Consider the following 14,307-nt stretch of genomic DNA (forward strand, 5'->3'; position numbering starts at 1 on the left):
CCAATATTCTGCAATAATTTGGGTCCAAAATTATTTCTACATGTTAATATTTCTATGCACTTAAACACTGTCAACCTGGTAGATAGACATTAGCATGGCAAAAGTGAAATGAAGCACACTTAAGAGTGTGACGCTGCATGGCATCCAATTCACAATCCCTATCGCTCATAGAGCTCTATCAATGCTGTAGTGAGTGATTGACACCCACATTAGTTTGATCACTGACCTTCAGCATGGCATGGCTGGTTTTATCCCCGGAGGAGGAAGAGGATTGAGATGAGCGTGAAGAGGAGTCTGATTTGGAGTCAGAATCTGATGAGGAACCTGAGTCTCGGGCCTCAGTTACAGCCACCCTGCCTTTGTTTGCTGTCTCCTGTCTCTTTACCTTCTCCTTCAGCAGTTTCTCCTCTCTTGTCTTCTCCTCACCCTGGCGTTTTCTCTCTTTTTCCTCTTCCTGGCCTTTTCTCTCCTTTTCCTCTTCCTGGTGTTTTCTCTCTTTTTCTCGCTCCTCTTTCAGACGCTGCTTCTCCTCCTCTTCCAGTTGTTTCCGCTCTTTTTCCTTCTTTTCTTCCAAGCGTTTCTTCTCTCTCTCCTGTTCTTGTATCTTCTTTCTCTCTTTCTCCTGCTTCTGGCGTTGTTCTCTCTCTTTCTCCTCCTTCAGTCGCCTTTCTTCCTCCATCTCTCTGTTCTCTAGTAGCCTCTTTCTCTCCAATCTTAGCAGTGGAGATTCACTGGAACTGCCAGACTCAGCAGTGGAGTGTGCTGTCTCTGCTGACATATCCACAGCAGAGGTGGCCTCTGCTGCACGGAAAGCCCCCTCTGACTCCATCTTGTGTACGAGCAGAGAAAGAGGCCCTGGCCTGCGCTCCGCAGAGGGCTCAGGACTGCTGGAACGAGAGCTTGAGTCAGAGTCTTGCCTCTGCATGGTGGAAGATGGGAATGGCAGCACCCTTGGACCACGTGAAGCCTCAGGGCCTTCTCCCTCTTGGTCATCTGTGTCTGGTGGGCTCTGTTTGGGAGTGTCAGGTAGGGGAAACAGGTCAGGGGGTGGAGAGGGAGGAGGAGTGGGGTGGCGCAGTTGCATTGGTGTGTGATGTACCTGTGGTGGTGGGATGTGCTGCGGAGGCTGAAGCTTGCGTTTGGATCTGGCCGCTGTTGATGGGACACTGGGAGGCATCTGCTGTGGCTGGGGAGGTACTCTGTTGCCCCTTGGTGCCCCGCCAGGACCAGGCCCCCAATCCTCGTCATTCTCGCTCTCATCATCACCGTCGTCATCGTCATCACTGTCCTCATGGACCTGACCTGCTGAGACCCTGGCAGATCGGCTAAGGTGGAGGACAGGATGAGCTGATCCTGGTTCAATCGGTGCAGTGCCCTCCTTCTCCTGGGCTCGAGATACGGCAGGGGGCAGCCCCTGGCGGTCAGGCTGGCCCAGGACGCGCACTGACAGGGAAGCTACGGCACGGGGAGGAGATGGGGCTGGTGGCTCCTTATGTCCTTGATGAAAGGTGGCTTGCTGCATCCTAGCTCCTGGAGCCTCAAGGGACTCCTGGGGTTGGAGGGTAGGACCGGGGCCCATGTCAGGTCCGCATGCCATCATGCCATGACCCATCATTGTATCACCTCCTCCTTTCTCCTCCGCCCTGGTCATTGAGGGCTTGGGGGGTATGGAGCAATGCTTCTGGGCAAAATTAATGGAGTCAGTCTGAGAGAAGCCAAAATGACTAAATTTGTTCTATACATTTATTAACATGTTTAGGCATTTACAAGCAAGGAACATTCATTTCCAGGTGTATGTTGAGTACAGGATCACTATTCAAACTAAAAATAATTTTGTGTAAATTAAAAACCACCACCACCTGCATGATAAGAAGAATAATGAGGGAATGAAAAATACATTTTACATTCATCTGATCAGTATTTAGCAGCTTAGTGTGTCCTGTTCTTTGAGTTAAATCCTTAGTTTTCCTCATCTGACTATTCAGTGTGTGGAGGTTACTGACCTTGTCAGAGACATAGGAAGAGCTGTCATTGTCCTCTGAGTGGTCTTCATCCTCCTCCGGCACTGCTGGGCTTTCTGTCAGAGAGACAGAAGGACAGAAAGACACAAATATTGTCCAGTTCCTTTAGGCTAAAGGACAGAGAGATTGTGTTTATTGACTGATTTGTGATTGTGTGTGTTTATGTATTACCATCTGACTCTTCCTCTTGCTGGGCCTCTCTCTCCAGTCTCTGGCGAAGAAGCTCCTGCTGTTTAGCCAGGTACTGTTTTATGAAGCTATTTTGGCTCATCTCCTCACCTATCTACAACAAAATAAGGTACACAAAACAACACTTTATTATTACATCTGTACGGTTAAAATTCACAGAGCCAACAGCAGTGACTGTTTGCATGGTAAAACCTGATCTTTAAAGTATTTCTCCTGTCCTGATAGAAGTATTGCTAGTAAAACAAAAATGAGCACATTTGACAAGTATTTATTAAGAACTCTTTGTCTTTGTAGGGAATGTCTATGGGTTTCTTATTTATCTTATGCCAATAACGTATGAGAGTTATGCATTTCTACATAACTTAAAATGTCCACACATTTAAAAAAATAAAATATTAAAATCTATTCTTACCTGTGAGTTGGGCTGCAGCCCACTGTGAGAGGAGGACGACTTCTGAAGATTTTCCAGCATCAGAGCCTGCAGGGAATAAGGAAGGGGGAAAATATATCTAAATGTAAAACACTGAATCACAAGGAAAAGTAATACCATTTTTATTTTTAAATAAATTCAGGCCAGCTGTAATAAAACACGAGGTCTGGGGTCTCCCCCAGAAAAAAATTGGAAATCACACCTCTAAAAGTGCGGCATCATAAACACAACTTTGAAGGCTTGGTTGTACCCTGGGCCAACGCAGGCATGTGTTTTGTATGTATGCAAATCACAATTACACTTGTCTCCACCTACAGAAACTTGTGACTTTATGGTAAACCTATTGTACTAATATATTTTCATCAGCAATATCATGGTCTTTTTGCTATCATTTTAAAAATTTGCATTACCATACCAATTACAACATCCCTTGTTTAATTCCGACAGGGCATGTCATTCACCTCTCTCTCCCCATGTTTGCCGTTTTTACAATCCACTATTAATAATAATTCCAGTATATTTTAGAACTAACTACTTTTAGGCCATGAAAAATAAATAATTAAAAAGGTGAAATTATTTTCCAACCACAATCCACAACTATATTCCTGGCCACGTGGAGGGAGTTTTTAAACAGCATTTACGCCCTAATTTGGGAAATGTAATTTAAAAACATTGTAAGAGAACAGTTAACTGAGCAAATCAAATGTTTAAAAATCTGTGTTTAGGCTTTATTTGCTGCAAACATTTTTCTGGGGGAAGAGCGACTCATGACCTCAGTATTTCTAAAATCCTAGCTACTACCCTGAAACCTATGGTTGTTTATGGGCTAGATGTCTGGTGCAAAACAACAATATTGTTGAAAAAAATATACTTTAAACTAAATTGAATAAATTGATGAAGCTCGTGTGTTTACATGGCGAGGCGCGCCCCCGAAACCCCGATACACTTACATACCAAGCGCGGGCACGGTCATGTACTGTACACTATGTGCGGCTGTTCGCTTGCTTAGGCCTCGAGTTGACAGGTGCACAGTTCAACTGTGTGCAACACGGTGCACTAAGTGTAGTTACGAATTAAGTCTGAAGTCGGTCGGTGGACAGCTGCGTTGTACTGTCCGTCACAAATATCATAAAACAAAAACTGTTGTTGATGTATAATAACGGGTGCTAGGCGATTTATGTATTCCCGCTTCCGAGCCCACACACCGTTACGGCCTCTAACGTTAACCCCTACCGTCTCTCGCCTCCTGGTGAACTTAGACAGACTCGACAGGCGTCCATAACATGAGCGAAAACTTACCCCTTTCAGTCGTTTCAAGAGTGTGTTTTTCTGTCCACTCTTTGGGAGGTTTCTTTGCTCCAGAGCGGCTTTCAAATCCGCGACTCTAAGCGATTGTAGAGGTTTTCCATCAAGCGTAATATCTTCGTCCGCCATTTTGCTCCCTCCGCTTGTCTAAACTCCAACAAGCGTCGCTACGGCTGCTGCTCAGCGTCACAACTCGGCAGTTTCCGGAAAAGCTCGTGTTTTCCGAATCACACAGCATTACAGTGACAGTTGTAAACAATTATTAGGCCACTAGCCACACAATTGTAATACTTTATTTCATTTAAAGAGGTTTTATTCGAACTCTGGATTAAAAATGCACCAATTATTTTAGGCACGGCAAATAGAAACATCCTGCAGATACATTTTTCTTTTGACATACTACCACTGCAATCAATAATTCAAACACAATTGTTTAATTGTAAAAGATGCATTTGTGCATTCTGAACAGGAATACAAGACAGGCATCAAATGTAGTGTTAAAAGTAAAGAGGTGTATTACTGTAGGAGAAAAGTCAAATATTCATTTCTATACTTCAGCAAATACAGATAAGAGACTCAAATGAGTCCACATTGTGTAAATAACTTCCTTGTACTAAAGAAAAAAAACAGCCATATATTTGAACTGTAACTAAACATTTTTCAGAAGAAATAAAATGTTTGTTGTAAATTACCCAGTAAAATCACCCCCTGGTGAAGAATGTGCATATTTAAATGTTCCAAATTAAAGCCATGCAAACTGGAAAGCAAAGAATATAAACATTGACAGTAATAAATATACTGCTAAAGGTTACTTGCGATCATGCTCTCTTCATACATATGCCATGTCCGATTTGGCAGGCAGGTATTCATTAATTAATACTTCAAACCCCCACAAGGTGGCAATGCAGCAGAGAGGATGTAAAAACAGGATACAGTTTACCTCAAAAAGATTTAAACTGAAAAGATGATTATGCAATGCCCTGATGATACGGATTTGGATCTGAAAAGTAAAATTTGAATGCAAGGTTAAGCAATATGACTGACAACACAGAAAATAGATAACACTTATAGTATTATAATCCAACTTTTGTAGAGCACCTTTGTAAAGTTGAGATGTGTAGTGTAAATGTGAAAAGAATCACGTTTGTTCAACTTCCAGTCTACTTTATGTTCCACCACAGCTTTATATTCAACATGTTTCTGAGCTGTTTGTGCACAACATTTTAAATATAATAACTGGTATAAAAGAAAATGGTAGATGTCAGACACTAATACAATGGTCTGACATGAAAAACGGGTAGGTTTTGTTGGATTTAAAATGCAAAATCCCCCCATTTCAATTAACAACTAAAAATGCTGCACTTCATTTCAGTTTCTACTAAGGCTGGGCCATATAGTTACGATCAATATCACAACAGTAATGTCAAAATATTAACAAAAATCTTGATATGGCAAGTGTAAAATAATGAAACTTATGTTCAGTACAGTGCCGTGTTCCACTGCTATGCTTTACATTATCAATTAATTTATTATATGTATCATACCCAGCCTTAGTTTCTACCTGACTTGAACTATCAAAGCAGATGTGAGTAAGAAGACAGGGGTAAGCATCGTATGGGAAATTAACATGAAAAGCAAAGAAAGGTAAGCATGCAGATCATAACAAGACGTGTCGAGACAGGTGAGCTTGGTCGACAGGTTTCCTATCCATTGCCAGGCTACCATGTGACTGTGGGAAAGAACAGGATTAGGCAATATCTCACCCAACTATTATTACTCCCTCAAATATGATTTCTCTCTCTGTCAGACAGGATTTAAATTTTCTTCAAGAGGTGTGTACGACTGCATGAACGTAGACTGAGAGAGGTTTCTTGTTATCCTCATTGAGTGGATTACAAGCTGTACTGCAGTTAATCTTTGCTCTCTAGTGGAAATGGGTACTACACAAACACAACACATACTTGCACAGATTATGAATGGAAGTCAGGCTTAATATGGAAGAAATGGAATAGGGTTCAGGAAGTTTGCCCAGAACACTTGATATGCTGCTTCAACAGCTTCAGAATGATAACAAAAGGGCTTTCAGGTTAACAGTAAAAAGTAGGCCAAAACCAGGATGTGAGGCCTCCTTCTGTGCTATTTTTGGAATGGGGGGATGGCTAAATAAATAGAGCAAGGAAGGAAAACTGCTATCATGTGATTGAAAGAAAATATGGCAAACATAATAAAGCAAAGCTCCCAAGACAAACAGTCTGCATGGACACTCAAAGCCATGGAGGAGCTTCAAATATTCAATAAGTTAACACTCAAAAAGACGTGGCATCAAAGCTGGGAAGGTCAGTATATAAACAAAAGGCAAACCAACACACACTTAGAGGACAGAACCAACTGTAAAAACTCAGCTTTGTAGCAGCTGCAGCAAGGCTAAACACTTGTTCCAGGATTCAACTTCGCTCGCTTCAATCCCATTCAAACGAAAGGTAATGAAAGAGTCTAACAACAAATAAGGCATTTCAAAGAGAGAAAATATATGTGTAGTGTAAACAAAGTTTTTACGCAAGTGATATGAAATATCATGAAGATATTTCTGCCAGGCGCTGGAGCAGAGTGGAGAAGCCAGCTGCTTGCTGGGAGAGCTCAGCGACACGGTCCACCATCTCCTGGGTGGCGGATACTGAAGGGTAGTTTTGTGCAGCGCCCTTTGTTGCCACAACAACTGACTTCAAGGCCTGACAGAGTCGTCCCCCTGAGGTTGTGATCTGAAGTAGAGAAAAGAAATAAAAGCAATTATTACACAGCTTTGATATTTAAAAAAAAGAAGCAAGTATACTTTGTACTTTTATTCCTCAACATACAGGCTATATCTTATGATTTCACATGAATAATGTCATTAAAACAAACTGCGCAGGGTTTTCTCTACATACCTTGGCCCGGAGGTCGGCAGAGGTGAGAAGGCGGGAGAGCGTGTCCCCAATAAACACCAGTTTGTGTGCCGTCACAATAAGACTCTTTCCTCTAGCGACAAAGACGCGGGGAGGTTGGTTTCCCTGCACGCTGCTGAAGAGCACATCGATGGCGTCTGCCAGGCAGGAGAGGTGAGCGAGGCTTTGAGACGAGTAAAAGGACAGCAGCTCTGAGTCCTCCAGGGAGAGAGACACAGGAAGTGGAGGGGATGGGGTCAACTGTACAAGGAAGATCAATAGAGAAAGTCATGTTTCAGAGTCAAATATGCCACGGGCACTAAATGTATCATTGTCTTTAGGAGATGACAAATCTGAGAAATTGGATGGCTAAGTGGAGTTTTCCCTTTTGAATCCTTGTCACAGCTGGGGAAATCCAAACAAGGAGAATGAATTAGATACGTCCAATAATTACACAACAACCACAGATGCAATTAAAGCTTTAAGCCATTTTGCTATACAGCACACAACATAATTACATTACATTTAAATGACTGTTCAGCATAGCTGCAACAATAAGTCGATTAACTGATACCCAATTCATTTTCTGTTGATTGGCCAACTATTTTGATAATAGAAAAAAACAATGTAAGCAAAAATGCCAAATATTTGCTGCTTTCAGCTTTTTGAAAGTGAGGATTTGATGCTTTTCTTTGTTAAATATTATGGTAACCTGAACATTTTTGAGTTTTGGACTGTTGGGTGAACAACACAAGATATTTTATAATATTTTTATAATTACAACAGTAATTTCCCACTATTTTCTGACCTGATTTTATGGACCAAATGATTTATCAACAATTAATCGACATGAATCCATAACAAAAAAATAATCATTAGTAACAGCTCTAATCATAAGCAACCATTTATCTGAATTCGTGATGTAAACAAACATTATGCAGACCTCTGAGTTGATGTGTTTCTTTTTCCGAACTTAAAAGCCAAAGAAAGTCAGATACAAAACCACACGCATATATGGTACGTCAGCAAGTGGCACTGTTGAAAGAATGACTGTGCTTTTCTGTCACTTGTTGTCCTGCAGCCTCCATTCTATGTGAGGCAAGATTGTTACGATTTACAAGTGACCTCTTGTTGGTGGTCTATGGCGTAACCAAGGAATCTAGCCACGACTTGAGAAAATGCAGACTGAGTGATAAGATAACATGACCTTAGTCTCAAGCAACAGAAGACAAAACTGATTTAAGAGATAACAGAAGACAATACATGATTGTAATTTTGCTTTGTATGCTGTTACAAGTCTCCAACTGTAGGCCTTGATGTTGGATTATCAGAAAAAAAAATGAAAGCTTTAACATTGTAAACATTCTCTCAATCTCCACGCATAATGGATTAATGGACAGATTAATGAGACCGACATCAACAGGGGTTCATTTGATATAAAGTCAGGTGGCGTTGGGTAATCATCATTAGTGTAGACTGAAGATGAATTTGGACCACATCAGGAGCTGAAAAGCTGCATCAAGCTGGATTAATGAGTCACAGTCCTCATTAGTAAACAGAGCGCACTGTGAACACAGAGTGAATCAATGACTTATCTGTGTGGACTTGCTGTGTGTTTCTGTTCAACAAAAAACGTCTAAAAAAATTACAGTCTTTGGACTGTAGAAGCTAAGGAATGTGTAAAAATAACAGAAGTAGAGACTCACCGTTGGCTCTGCAGTGATAGTTTGTATGTGTCCGTTCTCACCCAGGACATCAGGAAGTGGCTCAGGTTTACCCTAGAGTGGGACGGAGAGATCCATCAGGCATGTTTACAGACACATTTACTGTCTATGTTTGATTGTATTGTTACCATAAATCTACATGCGCACTCATGATATGTATAAATAGTTACCAGCAATTGTACAGATGTGTTGAAGCACAAAAAAAAAGTTCAAAAACAGAAAAGAATGCAGGTATATATAAAACATGTAAAGATAAATGACAAAGGTGGAATTGTGGATGAACATGACAAACACTCAATTAGGGGTGGGAAAAATAATCGATTCTTAAATGCATCGCAATTCTCTCTAGAACGATTCAATGCTCGATGCAGATAAGTTAATAATCAAAAGAAAAGAAGGAAAAAAAAGTTATGGGGGATAATAGACAACAACTTAGTTTAGTTAGGCAAGAGTGCAGAAAAAAAAATAAAAAAATGGCCAAAAGGGAAAAACACACACAAACACACACACACACACACACACACACACACACACACACACACACACACACACACACACACACACAAACACACACACACACACACACACACACACACACACACACACACACACACACACACACACACACACACCCACACACACACACACACACACACACACACACACACACACACCTTTAAACATGACTGAGCCTCTGATATGGAAGATCACTGGGAGAGAAGGTGACTTTCACAAGAATGTTTAAGCCTTAAGCTCAGAATGACTACAAAACAAAAACCTCAGTAGACAAAACATTTCATTAAAACTTGTGTGTGACAAATATATGTCAAAATCTAAGCGTTGTCTAGCTGCTTTGTCTAGGAAGTGATTAGCAAACTCAGATTTATGTTTGTTTTTTTTTTTTTTTTTAAATCACGCATGGAAATGTACATTAAAAAATTGTTGCATCGAGATGCATTGATAATCGGTTTAGAATTGAATCGTTTGCTTCTGAATCGAATCGTGAGGCGCCAAGAGATTCCCACCCCTACACTCAATAGTAGCATGGGAAAATAAAATGCAGATGTCGTATAACAAATTCATTTCATGAAAACTGACCTGCAGCTTGACATATCCAACACTGTCTCCAGTAGGTACAGGGGCAGGGATGGGAGTCAAGCCGATCCCCGCGTACTCATTGCTGGGGTCATCTTCTCCGTCAATGGCGCCCACTGTAAGTGTCACAGTCGACAGAGTGGGAGGCAAGGGGAAGGCAGGCTGAGGGGTTGGTGGCAGGGGCCGCTCCTGGATCCAGCTACCTTTACGCGAGCCCATCCCACCTGCTGAGGGCTTCCCATCAGGCACTGGGAGCGCAGGCAGTGGCCTGCGGGACAGGGAATCTTGGGAAGGCAAACGTGGTCGGCCCTGAGCCTGCAAGAGGAGGGCGCTTTCCTCTAGGGAGCGCTGAATCAGCGTCAACAGCCCTTCTGATGGAGGAGCGTTGCCAATAGCGGATAACGGCGGAAGGAGGTCTGATAGACGAGCCCATGCCTGCTGAAGAGGCGGTGGAGGATCATCTGAATGACTGGCTTTCCAGGTCGACAGGATTTCAGCCAACGAGGTGGCCAGGTCCCGTGAGGACAGAGTGGAGGCCGAGCTGGAGGCTGTGTTGAGTACCGAGTGGACAAGGCTGGAAAGTGTGGCTCTCCACTGCATGTCACCTGAACCATTACTAGAAACAGAGAGGCGGCGAGTAGAGGTGGAGGAGGATGACAAAGAGTGAGGGAGGATTTCCGCAGTCAATGCAGGCATGTCATAGATGCCACAGTCATGCTCAGAAGAGTCTCGGTTATGACCTCCACTGCTGGCTCGTTTCTCAGGTCCAGGGACACGATAGACCTGTCCAACATCATCACCAGAGAGGCTGTTGGTGGACTCCCCCGGGCCCAGAGGTACACCTGGAAGTGTAGGAACACTGTATACATCGTCATCAACTTCGTCAGGCTGGACATCTAATGTGGACAAATTCAGAGTGATGGTGGGGACATCATAGACCTAAGTGGGGGATAAGACAGAGGGAATGTTTTGAAATTATGCGTGTTGTTGACTTTGATTATTTGGAAGGAGAATGATTCTATGAGACAGGGATGCAAAGTATCATTGTGCCTTAACACAGTATGGGGTTTCTGTGTCAATAAGGGAACCATGATGCAGCCACAATACTGTGGGCATACAGAATTTGTAACAACATGTTTTTTGCGAGTTTAGAAGACTTTAGTCCACTTTTAAACCTGGCTTGTGCGTGGATGATCAGACTGAACTGGTTAAAGTAAAAACAAATGATACCCACACCGTCAAAGAGTCGCAACAACCACCAAAGGTGGAAAGAGACCTATTTGTCCCCGTAAAATCAGCTAAGTGTAAAAGCAATGAGTCCACATACAGTAATTCCAGGCAAAGAGAAAAAATAATCAACAGCTGGCAGACATATTCAAGTAACATTAAACAGAAGACCACTGGGGGCAGGGTGCTAGTGGTATGGCCATGACAAATGGGTGTGACGGAGAGAAAATAGCAACAGCATTTGGACTGGATAGACAGGCTCCCCCAGCAGAAAGAGACAGGTGTGGCCTCGCCTTGAAGGGGGCAGGGAGACAGACTGATGGTGGAATGTGGGAAAAAATGTCTCTTGTTGGTGAATCCCTTCACTTGTACAGACATGAATTTAATTCACCAGTTTAGTTCCCAGCTATATCTTGGTCAATTATAACATTCATAAGGATTGTTATTTGACTGTCCGAAAATAAAAGAAAGAGCAAATTATAGGCACAACACACGTAAGAGCAAAACCAATGGAATACATCATCGATGAAAGTTTAACGTCTGCACAATTACTTTAAAACACAGATGTTGTGTAAATAGACATTTTAACCTCCAAAATTTGATATAAAATCATAAAGTTAAGAGGAGATTAAACACATCTGAGAAAACAGGTACTAATAACACAGGTCTATCTGTGGCTCTGTAAGGATTGCTTAGTGTTATCTTTACCTCTGTCTCAGAATCAGCTTGTGGTGGGACACTGCGAGGGGTGTCATAGATGCCATCATCATCATCATCATCACCACCACCACCAAGGGAAGATGGGACTGGACGATGCCACCTGCCTCTGGGAGGGGTATCATACACCTACCAAGACAACGAAAGCACAAAACCGAATTATGATTGCAGGTCTTGGTCGACCAAAATTTGTATATTTTTCTAACGTGCTAATGAAACTCATGCAAACACACTCCACTCACAACCACATTTTTGGAGCAATTAGAATATGAATTAACCTACAACATAACACTGTTCTAGGCAGAACAACAGTTCCAACAGTGTGGTAGTTGAAGTAGCCATCGCATACCTGGTCATCCACGGCATCGGAGTAATCCCGATTTTCTTCGTTTTTGTTCAGCATGTTGTTACTTTTCTCCAGGCTATTATTTATCCTTTCCTCCATACTCAGAGGAAGTCCCCTCTGTTTGTCCTCTTCTTGCTGCAGGCTTGCAGAAGTGACCTGAGCAGTGGGTTTGTGGACACTGTTAGAATCAGCTGATGATTGTGCGGCATCTTTCCTGGTGACTCCCCTCACTGGAGGTGCCGGTGGACGAGGTTTGCGGGTAAAATTTGGTGAGCCAGGAACCCTGACCTGCCCTGCTCTTATCAGCAAAGGAGAGCCGCGGTGACAGGCCAGGCCTGGTTTGCCCCTGGCAACAGCCAGGTTGGGTGAAACTCCCTTGAGCAGAGGTCTGGGAGATGCTTGGACTGGGGATAACTGAGATGGGTGCTGGTGGGCCAAAGCTGTGGCTGAAGTCCTGTGAAGGCTTGCTCCCACAGGGGTAGGTGTTTGGTACATTCCAGGTGTGTCCTGGCTGACTTTCAACTGTGGGGTACCGAGTGTTCCGGTAGGGCCATTAGAGCAGACAGCAGTGCCCACAATTCCTCCTGTTGGGGATTGGTAAACACTGTCACCTGCAAGTGGTGTACCTTTGGGCACCAAGTAACAGTCTTCAGAGTGTCCTGTTGTTAGTGTTTCTCTAGGGACTAGATATGTAGTGTCCTCTGGTTCATCAGCCGCCCTTGGAACTCCAGTGGGGGCGAGGTACACTGACTCTGAAGCCATGAGAGCTCCTGGCTGTCTGGTATGCTGAGCTGCTGAAGGCATGGGACTTACTGGAGTCTGATAAAGTGTTCCTGTCATTTCTGCGCCTCGTCCTCTCAGAGAGGGGGAGCGTGGACGCCCCGCCACTCCTAAATCCCAGTCAGGTCTAGGCCGAGTGCCAGAGCTGGAGTGTGAGCGTGGGCGCCCACCCTCAACTCTGCGGAGCTCCCCGGGCCTTAAGGCGGCTCCTCGTCCCTCACCCACGCCTGGCGGGGAGCGATACACTCCATCTATGTCTTCTGCGCTACTGCTGACAGCAGTCCGGGCCAGTGGAGGAACAGGCGACAGGTAGACTGAGTCCTCAGCGGGATCACGACGGGGGTCTGAGCCTGGGGGCGGGGCAGTCTGAAGGAGTCGAAGGCGGTTGGCAGGGGCAATGCCCTGTCTGCCATGCAGGGAGCAGAGCCACCAGCCCGGCCCGCCACCCTGTTCCTGTTCAAGAACCATCAGTATGTCACCCTTCCGGAAAGCCAGCTCCTCCGGGCTCTCTGCCGTGTTGTCGAACAGCGCCTTTGCCAATACCGTCTGAGAAAGAGGACAGGAAAAGATTAGAAATCATTAACACGGACCCTTCCATTTAGTAATTTACACAAAATGGACACACACACACACACACACACACACACACACACACACACACACACACACACACACAAAAGTAGGTTTTAATCGACAGCCTAAATTCACCCAAGAGTGTCTCACATCTGCACACCACAAACAAACAAGTACATTGACATGGCAATACCAAGTCAGGGTTATAAAAGGTTTGATTGTTTAGGGCTATTGAATGGCGAGTGAATGGAGAGCGAATATGAGTGAATAGGGAAGATCTCGTAAAATGTCAGTGTGAGAGACAAAAGTACAGGAAGAGGATGGGTGAACACAATTTATATATATATATATATATATATATATAAATAAATAAATAAAAGCTAGCATCATGATAAACATGAAAGGGAGAAAGAAAAGAAATGGGCACAGTCAGGGAGGACCAATGATCAAATGGACATAAGGGCCTAATGGTAATGAGCGAGATGAGAGGAAGGGGGAGGGGATAAGAGGCACATCTGTCCCTTGCTGTTTAGGATTTAATTGCTAACCCAAAGTCAGAGAGCCAGGCCCCCTTTCATTTTCTAAACCAACCCCCTGGGGACAACTAGGCTCCACTGAGCCATGTGGGACTCCCTTAGAACAGTAATGGAGGCAATAAAGATCCTGATAAAAATATATAGATGTTGTGAGATAATACACAAAAGGTAAAAACATGCCCAGCAAATTATATTTGTTTGGTTCCAAGTGAGTTTTGATCACATTTGTACATCATTGTGATACCATCACAAAAGTGCATGCAAATTCATACAAACAAAGAGACAAATACTGTACTCACGGAGACAGACATTGTTGCAAAGTTAACGGTTATGTCTCAGAGAATAACTCCAGTAGGTCAGTCGGGGTCGTCCATCTAGATCAGCGGTGGTTCTCATGCATGTGTTGGTCGCCGGAGAGACTCGGTACAGAAGCACAGCTGAGT

At 43.5% G+C, this 14,307-nt stretch overlaps 2 protein-coding genes across 6 annotated transcripts in view; both read right to left on the reverse strand.

The window, feature by feature from the left end:
- Positions 1-4,110, reverse strand: part of acin1b (apoptotic chromatin condensation inducer 1b) — a 32,921-nt gene extending 28,811 nt beyond the window's left edge. The window contains exons 1-6 of one of the 3 annotated variants that reach the window (XM_039822640.1): positions 3,940-4,110; positions 2,623-2,688; positions 2,193-2,304; positions 2,004-2,077; positions 1,100-1,681; positions 227-1,009 (exon numbers count right to left, since the gene is read on the reverse strand). In XM_039822640.1, coding sequence (XP_039678574.1) covers positions 227-1,009; positions 1,100-1,681; positions 2,004-2,077; positions 2,193-2,304; positions 2,623-2,688; positions 3,940-4,074 — 1,752 coding nt within the window. In that variant the 5' untranslated portion in view covers positions 4,075-4,110. Of the gene's footprint in view, positions 1-226; positions 1,682-2,003; positions 2,078-2,192; positions 2,305-2,622; positions 2,689-3,939 lie in introns of all 3 variants that reach the window. The other 2 variants (XM_039822639.1, XM_039822638.1) reach the window with 2 other exon arrangements.
- Positions 4,111-4,236: 126 nt separating this feature from the next.
- efs (embryonal Fyn-associated substrate) lies at positions 4,237-14,300 on the reverse strand. 3 transcript variants are annotated; one of them, XM_039822641.1, is made up of 7 exons: positions 14,164-14,300; positions 11,979-13,301; positions 11,621-11,758; positions 9,689-10,624; positions 8,573-8,644; positions 6,870-7,127; positions 4,237-6,704 (listed from the first exon to the last, which is right to left on the reverse strand). In XM_039822641.1, the coding sequence occupies exons 1-7, from the start codon at positions 14,173-14,175 to the stop codon at positions 6,519-6,521; spliced, it is 2,925 nt and encodes a 974-aa protein (XP_039678575.1). In that variant the 5' UTR covers positions 14,176-14,300; the 3' UTR covers positions 4,237-6,518. The 3 variants fall into 3 exon arrangements, with proteins under 3 accessions (XP_039678575.1, XP_039678578.1, XP_039678576.1); XM_039822644.1 differs by lacking the exons at positions 4,237-6,704; positions 6,870-7,127 and adding an exon at positions 7,135-7,271; XM_039822642.1 differs by lacking the exons at positions 4,237-6,704; positions 6,870-7,127 and adding an exon at positions 7,840-8,431.
- Positions 14,301-14,307: the final 7 nt, after the last annotated feature.

This window comes from Perca fluviatilis, chromosome 14 (assembly GCF_010015445.1).
Source record: "Perca fluviatilis chromosome 14, GENO_Pfluv_1.0, whole genome shotgun sequence".
In the NCBI taxonomy this organism is placed as follows: domain Eukaryota; kingdom Metazoa; phylum Chordata; class Actinopteri; order Perciformes; family Percidae; genus Perca; species Perca fluviatilis.